Raw genomic sequence first — 10713 nt, 5'->3', positions numbered from 1 at the left:
GGTTTGCATAGTCTCAAGAGGCTTCGCTACTCTCTCCTCTCTGCGTGGGTTACTGCACCCTTCTTCCATGTCGAAATGATGGAACTTCCGTACCAGACCGGGAATGCCCTTGAGACCCGACCTAGAACTACTTGTGACCGACGCACACTCCTATAAAATCCTACAAGATTCCCTGAATGGTCAAACAGTTCAGCCGAGAATAAGAGTTTAGCCACTCCCCTGCTCACCTGCGGTCGGCGAGAAAGCGTGCATTCAAAGAGGTGTGGACGTGTGAGAGGCCTAAACAGCAAAGAGTACTTGGAACTGTCTTGGAACTCCAGTACCCCCAACAGGGCCTGAATTGCGAACAGCACGTCTGACCTGTTTGGACGAGGAGTTACTGAGCTCTGCATAGGCACGCTCAGTGCGCTGTCTGCTAGATCTTGATACCTCGAAAAGGCTTACGGGAGTACTGGATCCGATTACTGGCGACCCATGAATGTAGTATACGATTATAAGCAGCTGAATTGCAGTCGTCCATGGTAACCCAGTCCATATCCAACTAGGTTAACTGGAACAGTCGAAATCATTTCGGTCCTGCCTCGCCTCGTCAGCTTGTACGAGTCACTCATTATGAGCAGACTAGCCCAGACGCAGGATGCATAGGAATATGTAGTAAGCGGACTTGAAGTCCATAAACGCATTTCGGGACATGAACTGGTATGCGTCTTCGTTCCTCACACAAAAAACTCTAATCGCCACGGCGGCGGCCCGTTGGGAAGTGTTGGCGACCTCAAGCGGTACGCCCCTGAGATTCCGCCTAAAAATACTTCGGGGTTCACATTAAATCAATCTTCTTACTGCTCCAGGTAATTTCCCTGGTGCCTCCTGTGGCCCATGGTGACGGCAGAGGCGGATTAGGGTTGGAGCTGGTGAGGGATGTGGTGGCCCTGACATCATAAACTCGGCATGCAAATTACGTCATGGCAGCGATCAGACACGCGATTTGCAAGCTTGCCAGGCAACTCGGGTTTGGATCGGTCGAAAAGGAAAATATCCTCAACCTCGACCTCCTTGCAGCGCTGCTCTGCTTCTGCTCTCCGCTAGTTTCCAACCACGGGCGCGGTGGTGACCGCTTCTGATTCCGACTGAGATGGCAACGCAACGATATGGAACAATTTGTGGCCAACAGTTAGCAGACACCCTTCCCGTTGGCGTCGCTGTTGTCAATCCCTCCGACGAGATCGTCTTCAAGAATCGGCGCTTCCAGGAACTCACAGCAAGCCACTTGACAGTCGGGCTTGACTGCTTGGCGCAGGGGGTAAACGCGGACGATTATGAACAATTAGCCGATGCATATCGCGCCTCGCTACGATTGCGCGCAGAGATTCGAAGGGAATACCGGGTGAAGAATCATACCGAAGAATGGCGGGCGATGTCGCTGACGCCGCTGAAGGACAAAGACCTGGACCAGTTTGGCTTAAGGGATAAAGGGGGCTCTATATGCATGATCAGCGACATCACGCCGGAGAAAACTGCGGAGCTCCTGCAGAGGAAGATTGCAGACGATGCAGAAGAACGGAAACAGCAGCAGGAGCGGTTTATCGATATGATCAGCCATGAGGTTCGCAATCCGCTTTCTGCGATCCTGCACTGTGCAGAGGATATTATGGACGTTGTAGCCGAGGATGCGCCAGAAGGTGCAAAGGACCAAATGGCGAGAATAGCCGAAGCCGCGCAGACGATCAACCTTTGCGTTGCGCACCAGAAGAAGATCATTGACGACGTGCTGATATTCTCTAAATTAGACGCCTCCATGCTGACCCTGTCACCGCAACAAGTCCAGCCCAAATCACATGTGGCGACATTGCTCACCATGTTCAAGCCCGAACTTCGAAAACAGCAAATCGACTTTCGGTATCAGCTCGACAGGTCTTATGCTGATCAGGGGCTTGACTGGGTTCTGGCGGACCTTGACAAAATGGGTCAGGTTTTGATCAACCTGGTCTCCAATGCGATCAAATTCACTGCCCAAGGCAAAGGCGAGAGAAAGATTCGAGTCTCGATGGGTGCTTCCAAAAGCCGTCCATTGTCTTACCCACCAAACGTTGTCTTCTTCAAGCCCAATGAAGAGGCACTAAAACTCGACTCGACCAAGGACCCGGAATGGGGCAATGGCGAGGCGACATATATAATGCTCGCTGTCAAGGATACTGGAATCGGCATCAGCGATCAGCAGCAGAAGATGTTATTCGAACGCTTCAAACAAGCGACCCCCCGGACGGAACGGATATACGGCGGCTACGGGCTTGGACTGAATATAAGTCGAAGACTTTGCCATATGCACGGTGGTGATATTGGGGTCAGCGCTAAAGAAGGCGAAGGGAGCACGTTTGGCTTCTTCTTTTCCGTCCGACTATCCTCTGAAGGGCACCCTCAGTCTTCAGTAGTATCTAACAGGGGCGCGTCTCCAGTCGATGAACTGTGTTATCAGATCAATGAGCTTAACGACAAGATTCCGGATGTCAGGAATGACACTTCGATGGGAAACTTCGATGAGAAACCAGCAGTACAACAAGACAACCAAGTCGCCATCAACACTTCCAGCAATGATCGCAAGCAACATTCGATGAAACTGGCAAAGGAAGTCGATGAGAGCCCGAGACCATTGACAGATGCACAAAACGGGGCTAGTAATGCCGATGAATTCGCGTCAAAGCAGGAGCCCAGTGCGATAGCTACCATGTCAAAGCTCGTCAAGGGTCCTCGCGTCCTCTTCGTAGAAGATAACATCATAAACCAGAAGGTTGTCTGCCGCAAGCTGAAAGTATCTGGATTTGAGGTGACGACGGCCAACAACGGTCAGGAAGCGCTCGACCTGTGGGAAAGTGACAAGTTCGACTGCATTCTGATGGACCAGGAAATGCCGGTGATGGACGGGAATACAGCGACGCGGGAGATTCGAGCCATGGAAAAGGAAAAAGGCTCGCATATTCCTATCTTAGGAGTCACTGCAAATGTTCGACAGGATCAACAAGCCGATATGCTCAACGCTGGAATGGATGAAATCATCCACAAGCCTTACAAGATGCAAGAGCTGTGCGAGAAGATCCACCATATGCTGCCTGAGGCTTGACATATGTCGATTACATGATTGACTGATACCTCAGGCTAGTATCGCCTGACCTCAGTTTACATCTCTTGCCTGCATCTACCCTCTATCTACCGGCAGCTATAGGCAGCGCCGATCAATGAGCGCCCAAGATGCGCCGATCAAGGCGAGCATCTTCCGCGAAGGAACAGAGAATCATTAATGCCTCCGCTTATCATCCTGAAAACTGCGGTCTCGAAGATGCCAGTGTCTATTCGGGCGCGAACCACTGCGGCGACACCCGGTCAGCACCGCTCGTCAATTGGGAGACTTGATAATCTGCCGCTGACGAGCCGCTTTGAAATCTGTCTTGGCCTAGATATCGAATCTATCTTATTCTTTGGCCATGTCGATCGGCGCGCAGGATCGGCGCGCACTCCACATCGTACATGCGCTCACATCATGGCACTGTTAACTGCCTCCTGATAATCTGCGAATTGTTATGAGGATCGCAGACTTTCAGTATGTTCGACATGATTTTGCCTATGTATCTGAATGGAAAATGGCACTTGCGGCCACCGGAGGATCCGTCTTCAGTCATCGCTTGTCGTTGTTCAGATTGTCATCAGAAGTTTGCCGCATCCAAAATTCTAGCAATCAGTTAGACTTAAAGATATTTATTAGTACGTCAGACTAATCTCTGAGCTATTGTCTATATTAGAACTATTATCAAAACGATATATCTTGGGTCAATCATCGTGGGAGGAGCCTGCAACCCTTCAGTTCAAATCGCAAGTCAAGGGGTCACTCCAAATCCCAGGACCTGGTTATGCGCGATTCACAAGCACGCTCTTAAAATGATACATGTTGGAGTCTGTGATGCCTATGTCGGTAGGGAAAGGGCAGTGTTGACATGAAAATCACTTACATACGCCATTTTGTTTTGGGAGGAGGAGTCGATCCGATACCCTCTGGCTGAAATCCTGAGTCGCCAACCATTCTCACTATGGCAAAGGATATCTGGAGGATTTCAATAAGTGCCCGGGGGCTCAAACTCTATGGGCTGGTAATGGCGGAGCTTGGCCTGTCGGTTGACTAGTGTTGGCAGCAAGGATATGCTAAAGCGGAGCCGTTCGCATCTCTGGAGAATCTTCAAAAGTTTCTGACCATTGCTTTGCACTAAGAGCTTGCGGTAGAGGCGAAATTATTGCTTTGTTGCCTTACTGTGCGCATCTTGCTCAGCCCAAAGGCTCTTGCCTCTGACTTTCTACTCTCTGATATCTGGTCAGACAAGCTTTGCAGCTTGTTTGGCATGTTCAACGCTTTAATTTCATGATGAGTCCTTATCATGAGGCTATCTCATACTAACCCAGACAAATTACAGAACCGCTAGCGTTCCGGCTTTCGCATTACAGAGCATAGCAACTAAGAGACGTGGTTCTTGGACAGACGCATCAAGCAGCCTGTGTCGCAGCCGCTACATCATTTTGCTCCTCCAACCAGCTCTTTGGCGCTGTAATCTCAGCAGCATCCGTCTCATATCCCAAGCACTCGGTGGTGGGAAGTCATAGACCTCAGGGCCGGAACCGTTCTTCCCAGGCAGTTCGCCGACGTTCGTATCTCATCCGCCGTGGTATAATTGGCGCCAATTCTCCCAGTTCCACACGAGCACCGCCCACCTTGCTCGCCATAAACAAAGCTATGCTCGGGGTTCCCGTCGTTCCAGTTCGCGGACGCGTTCACGCCAATCCGCACCCACACGAAATGGCCGTCTTCCAGTGTGTCGCCGAGATACTCGTAGTGGAAGACAGGGTCGGAGGCCGAATAGGCCGTTTCCTGGTGGAAGGTGTCATCCAGTGCGTTGCCGGTGACTGGATATGTATTTTCCGTGTAGGGATATGTCTTTGAGACCTCGTCAATGGGGGCTTGATCGAAGAAGAATTGTCCCGTATGTGCGATGGATCCGCCAGTGATAGTACCATTCTTCAACACCGTGACATCCGTGTGCGCCCGGTGTATTGGCCTGGGAAGATTGTTTTGATCTGCGCGACGCCGTCTTGGTTCGCCTGTTGGACGGCGCGCAAGAAGGTGTTGTTGACGTTGCTGTGGTCGGTGAAGTCGCCGTTACCTTCGATAATGACGCCGCTGTAGACGCCTGTGGCATTGGCGTTCCACATGTCCCACCACATGCTTGGGATGGGCTTGCAGATAACGAAGTCGATGAACTGGGCTTCAACGATGATTGGGACCCCCTCCTGGTCTTCGCGCGTGTCGGACCGGATCAGCTCGCCGGGCACGTAATAGGGGCCTGTGTCACCGTAGGGCTTGAGGAGGACGTGGTGCTCGTTGGCAAAGGCGGAGCCCGGGCGTCGATGAAGTCACCTTCGTAGGGATGCGAGGTATTAAAGACCTCGACCATGCAGCATTTCTGTGCAAGGGCACGACGGTGATGGTTCACTACTGCGGCACGACGGCGGCGGGCGCGCGCATTGGTGCCGTCCGAGTTGAGATTCCCAGCGCATGATTCGAGGCTTCGGCTGCCTATGTGGAAGAAGTTGCGCTTGAGAAGCTGCGTCTCAAGGCTTTCGTGCTCAAAGGTGCCGTGGGCGAGGCCGAGGGCTGGCGCGGCCAGCGCCAGCAGGGCAGCTTCTCGGAAGCGCATTTTACAGGGGAGGGCAGTGAGGATAGAAGGTGCTCTAGCTCACAGGTATGAAGCCCTTGGCCGAACCGGAATTATACCATCCTCCTGCCGGTGCTGTTTAGTCTGAATGCACTAACAGACTCGGTATCCGGGCAATCAGACAGACGTCTTCGTAATAGATAGGCTGATGCATCAAGCTGCGTAATTCAAGACATGCAAAGGTCGGCCTGTATAACTCCACAAGGAAGATCTCGCGGCGATCCAAGTCTGTCAGGGCTGATCGATATAGCGACCCTTGCCGTCTTCCTAATTCGGTACGGGTTTGCGAGCTCCACAAACTCCACATAGATTAGCTCCACTGATCGTCTTGTAGTGAAAGAGGTAGCACTGTTCTATTAAAAGTATGCCTACGGATATAAACTCCGGGGCAGCCGAGTCCTCAAGTATGCTGACGACGCGGCGGGTGCTGGGAGCCACCTCTGCACGCCTGGAGGGCAGACATAGTTTAGCTGCGCTCGGGGTTTGCCTTTTGCTCTCTACGGTTGCAGTCGTCCAGGTGATCTCTGATATATGTGCTGAGTGATGTAGGTCTCGCAAGCACCTAAGTATTCATCTTAAAATACAGGGTATACTTGAAGTATCAAAGAGAGCCAACGTAGTATAGCCTCTACTCACTGGTCTAGCACTCACTTATAGTAACAACTCTCTTACCGTGTTGACTCACATCACAACTACTACTGCTCGCAAACGATAGCAATGAAAGATCTACCTTTGACAAGCCACCGCAATCCCAGACGGCTGTCCATTGACCAGCCGGATGGGTGTCACCCTCGAAGTATCCCGCTCAACGTGACTATCCCCATCCGCCCTAAACATCATTGCGTACTGCCCCCCAGCTGCATATTTTGGCCATGTTGGCGTCTCCGCACGCAAAAGTGGCTGCCTGCTGTCTCCAGGCATTCGGGTCAAGGGTAGCAATGAAGCTCGCCCAGGTGCTGCTGATATCGTGGGCAAGAGACACCAGGTCTTGGTCGGTGTTGATGCCTAGTTCGTCTGTATTCGATTCGCGAAGACAAAAGGGAGTTCGTTACCCTGTTGCGCAGTATTTTGATCATGAAGGGGAACATCGAAACGGTAACAGTATGTGCTAATATTCCCGCGAGACCACGTTGAACATGCTTGGTGACGGTTGGCATTGATGGCCGCGTCACCTTGGTAGGCGAGGGCTTTTTTGTTTACTGAGGATTAGAAGTAAAGGTCGTTGTGATAAAGGGCTGAGGCTTACATGGTGAGGACGAGACGTTAGCATAGGCCTCTGTGAGCTGGCGGATCAGGATCTTAGGTAGGGCAATGCCAGGGGCAACACCATAAGGCTGGGGTTTAAAGCCTGATCAGCGGGGGGTTCATTGCAAATTCGAAATTTGTGAAAAATATCATACTTGCAACAAGGTCGACAAACTCTTCTTCCGTGGTGACATTCTGCTCCTGCATGTACTTAGAGCCCTCGTCCGTACTGGCCCCCAGGATGATCGGGACCTTGATGTACCTTTTCCCTGTCTACAGCGACCGACTCGGCTGTTCAGGGACGATATCACCGTCAATGACGGGGAACCAGGCGCGCGCACTGGTGGCATTGATGGCGTCGTTCATCTGCTTAACGTCCACATTACGCAGACAGGCCATGCGATCATCGGTGTCCCAGCAAGTATCATTTGCGGCCATAACGTTTGCCAGCGCATAGCTCGTGGTGGGAACGACTCGCTGCGCAATAGCATCATACAGCCGCTCGAAGTACTGCGTTCGCTTCTACCAGAGTGCGGATCCATATAATGTGGTGTTTGTATCTGACACTTGGGCATGAAAAGGGCAGGTGATTGTAGGTGAGTAGTCTAGATGCTGAAGGGTACATGGGCTCACTCTCTTAAGCACCAGAACAAGGTCAGACGGGGAGGGTGTCGCTCTGCGCGCAGGGTTTTTGGCATATTACATTCTGCCTAATACTTATACATAAGCAAATATATTACACCAGGCCGTCTTCTCAAGGATACGGCGACTCCTCCAGCACATCCCCAACAAGCGCCAAATTCTGAATCGCAGCCAGCCCATACTGCGCAAAAGCATTCGTGCTGATGAACGTTGCCTCCTCGACCGGAATCAACACCGCACTGCCATTGACGACCTCAGCCGCCCACGCATCATCAGCCGTAAACCCGTCGTTGTTGTTGTAGAACTCGTCCCACGCGCGCAGCGCAACGGTGTCATTCTTCTGGTCGTTCGCCCAGTACGCCGCGAGTCGTGAGTGTCCCTGGATAAGATTCAGGCTTCCAAAGGACTCGCCGTAGCGAGCCTTCTGTTCTTCCGCCGAAGCGTCGTAGTAGTAGCAGTATTCCAGCCAATCCTTCTTGAAACCGGCCGGTGCATCGGCGCCATCGTTCCAGTACTCCAGAAGCTCGGAGACGACTTCGGGTAGGCCGAAGACCGCGTTGAGGTGTGAGACGGAGACGAGGCCTTCGTTATTTGGGTCCGCGGGCGGCGCAGTGAGGCTCCCACTTGTGGCTGAGTAGAGTCCCGAGCCGGTCACAAAGCCGTTGGTCAGGTTTGCAATGCCCCTTGACGTCTGCGTGAGTTTATACCGTGCCTCCTGCCAGCGCGGGCCGCGACGCTCCCACTCTATGAGCCAGCCGCCAGCGAGTCCAGCCCAGTCGGTACCGAGGGAGATGGTGGCTGGCTGTCCCGGCGTGGGCGTCCAACCGTCCGTGCGGACCTTGCGGTTCGGATCGAGGACCTCGTATGTCTTATCAGTGTCAAGTGCCTCCTCTAGGATTTCGCCGACGCGCTCGTCTCCACCAGACAGGTAGAAGAAGTACTTTCTATACTGGGGCTGCGTGATGCGGACCTGTTTGGCACTGTCGGCGTAGTGCTGCACGCCGTGGCGGGTCCCAAGTCCCTTCCAGTCGCCAATGTGGTAGACATCGACTTCGCCGGTGTGCCGGGTCAGTGCCTCAGCGAGACGATAGACGTCCGCGCGTCCGGTGCGCAGAAACTGCTGCCAGAGGAACAGGTCCGGCGAGAGCTCGGAGTTATCCCACGCGTAGCCGCCGACGTCGTACCGCCAGATATGTCTGTCCTCATCGTACGTGTGCATGTAGTCGCCGTAGTCGAGGAAGCCGTACCACCTACGGTCCTCGACCTGGCCTTCGTAGAACTCAATGAGGAAATCGAGGTGGTCTTCGATTGTGGAGGCCTTATCGTTTGATGTGTCGGGCAGGTTCCAGTAGGAGCCTAATGCTTTCGTCTTGCGGATGTAGGCCGGTTCGGCGACGAGGACGGGAGGCTCGTTTGTGTGCGAGCTCATAGTCGACAGGTGGTCGCTCGAGGGTGTCGAGTCAAACGCGTAGAGGTAGATTTCGCTTGTTCGCGCGATCCCGTATGGGGTGTTGAAGCCCGGCTCGTAGTCTTCGTACGTGATCTCCAGCGCGTCCAACTGTTCCTCGTACGTATCCTGTCCCATTCCATCATGGAACGGGCGGAGATCAAGCGGTGCTGCTTCAGGACTGTACAGCCAGATCGTGATGCTTCCCTCGTCGCCTGCGGCATTTGAGATCTCAACGCCGGTCGGGTACCGTTTCCAGAAATCGCGCAGCCCGACGGCGAGTCCTCCCTTCGTTGCGCCGCCAAGGTATGTCAGGCCATGGGACCGCGTGCCTCCGGGAACATGGATCCAGCCTTGACCGGGCTTTGTGCGCTTCTGGATCGTGAACCCATCCGGTGAGAGCTGCGAGAGCTTGTAGTCGTTCCAGGCTGGGATCCATTGCAGTCGGCTTGTCACGCGAGTATCCCAGGTACTCTCGTCGGGCAGTTTGGTCCCGTTAAACTGCGCACTGCGGACTTCTTCGCCTGGATCCCGACGCAGGCCTGTGATTCCTTGCACGGCCTCGTGGAGGAACCCGCCGTCGACACCGGGGATGCGCACATGGCGGTCGTACAATTCTTCTCCAGCCAGCGGAACCTGGAATTGGATCCCTAGACCAGAGATAAAATCGGACTCGGCATCGCCATCAAAGACGATACTGTGCACGATGCGAATTGCATCGGAACCAGCGTACAGATAGAACCGCACAACGAACGACAGCCACGCATCATGGTCTCCAGAAGTCGGCGCATGCGTGCCGCGCACCGTAACCAAAGTGCGAACGCTATTCTCCTTGCTAACAGTGACATTGGAAATCTTGCTCTCGAAATTAAAGTAATCAATCGTCGTATTCGCGCGCGAGGCGATATCCTCCGCAACACCGGACTGCGTGTGCAGAACGAGCTTTCCATTCTCGCCGACGGTCTGTCCAGACGACGTTGTTATCGAGCCGATAAGGTTGCTCCCTGTCTTCGGGAACGTCACAGTGATCTTGCCGGTGTTGACGGACACTTCCTTGCCGCGACTGGTGACCTCGATGCCCTCGCTAGTGTTGGTCTTGGAGCCGCCGCCTGCTCTTCCCTTTCGCACATTCACGGTATACCCCTCCTCAACACTTTCCAGCGCGGGGATGGCATGGCCCGTCCACTTGATCGAACCATCAGCCCAGTACCCGTTTACCCAGGACTGGAGAGGAATCTCATCTGCTCCGCCAGAGATGGAGAACACAGTGTTATTGAAGGTGTATTTCCCGCGCGGCCAGGGGAGACCGAACGTAGTGCCGGCGACGTAGTCTGGGGTATCGCCCAGCCAGTGAATAGGGATTTCATCAGAGGTGCTGTTGGTGGTCGAACCTGAACCGGAGAGGGAGAGAGCAGGTGGTGTGAGAGTGGTGAGGATGAGGCCAAGGGCCCCAAGAACTGGGAGGCGGAGAGAATTGGCGGTGGACCTCATGATGACCAACCGCCTCTACAAAAACCCAGTTCAACTCGATTCTCAGAGTCAAAAGGGAGGAAACGAGGTGCCTTTTAAGCACCTAGCCCCTTAATCACGTCAATTGACGATTCAATCCTCATCTCCGACCTCCGCATT

At 53.5% G+C, this 10713-nt stretch overlaps 4 protein-coding genes across 4 annotated transcripts; 1 reads left to right on the top strand and 3 right to left on the bottom strand.

The window, feature by feature from the left end:
• The first annotated feature begins 762 nt into the window (after positions 1–762).
• Positions 763–3306, top strand: BDW70DRAFT_90859 (uncharacterized protein). Its single transcript, XM_073745173.1, has one exon. It carries the CDS (start codon positions 1133–1135, stop codon positions 3113–3115), a length of 1983 nt encoding a protein of 660 aa, XP_073593607.1. The 5' UTR covers positions 763–1132; the 3' UTR covers positions 3116–3306.
• A 1218-nt stretch (positions 3307–4524) lies between these two features.
• BDW70DRAFT_152230 (Intradiol ring-cleavage dioxygenase) lies at positions 4525–5732 on the bottom strand (the record flags this gene model as incomplete). The annotated part of the gene is made up of 5 exons (XM_073739405.1): positions 4525–4583; positions 4622–4690; positions 4735–5053; positions 5122–5412; positions 5481–5732. 5 exons carry the CDS (start codon positions 5730–5732, stop codon positions 4525–4527), a joined length of 990 nt encoding a protein of 329 aa, XP_073593606.1.
• Positions 5733–6391: 659 nt separating this feature from the next.
• Positions 6392–7433, bottom strand: BDW70DRAFT_169937 (uncharacterized protein; the record flags this gene model as incomplete). The annotated part of the gene is made up of 5 exons (XM_073742814.1): positions 6392–6755; positions 6786–6922; positions 6997–7098; positions 7151–7268; positions 7299–7433. 5 exons carry the CDS (start codon positions 7431–7433, stop codon positions 6477–6479), a joined length of 771 nt encoding a protein of 256 aa, XP_073593605.1. The 3' UTR covers positions 6392–6476.
• Positions 7434–7657: 224 nt separating this feature from the next.
• On the bottom strand, positions 7658–10610 carry BDW70DRAFT_141185 (polysaccharide lyase family 26 protein). The gene has a single exon (XM_073737730.1). It carries the CDS (start codon positions 10573–10575, stop codon positions 7750–7752), a length of 2826 nt encoding a protein of 941 aa, XP_073593604.1. The 5' UTR covers positions 10576–10610; the 3' UTR covers positions 7658–7749.
• Between the last annotated feature and the right edge of the window lie 103 nt (positions 10611–10713).

The sequence above is a fragment of the Aspergillus foveolatus genome, assembly GCF_047715535.1.
Source record: "Aspergillus foveolatus strain CBS 279.81 unplaced genomic scaffold BDW70scaffold_47, whole genome shotgun sequence".
NCBI classification, from domain to species: Eukaryota; Fungi; Ascomycota; class Eurotiomycetes; order Eurotiales; family Aspergillaceae; genus Aspergillus; species Aspergillus foveolatus.
This window is presented reverse-complemented; position numbering and strand designations above follow the sequence as displayed.

Coding starts and splice junctions, on each gene's coding strand:
- BDW70DRAFT_141185 (XM_073737730.1), bottom strand. CDS start 10,575: ATGAGGTCCACCGCCAATTCTCTCCGCCTCCCAGTTCTTGGGGCCCTT.
- BDW70DRAFT_90859 (XM_073745173.1), top strand. CDS start 1,133: ATGGCAACGCAACGATATGGAACAATTTGTGGCCAACAGTTAGCAGAC.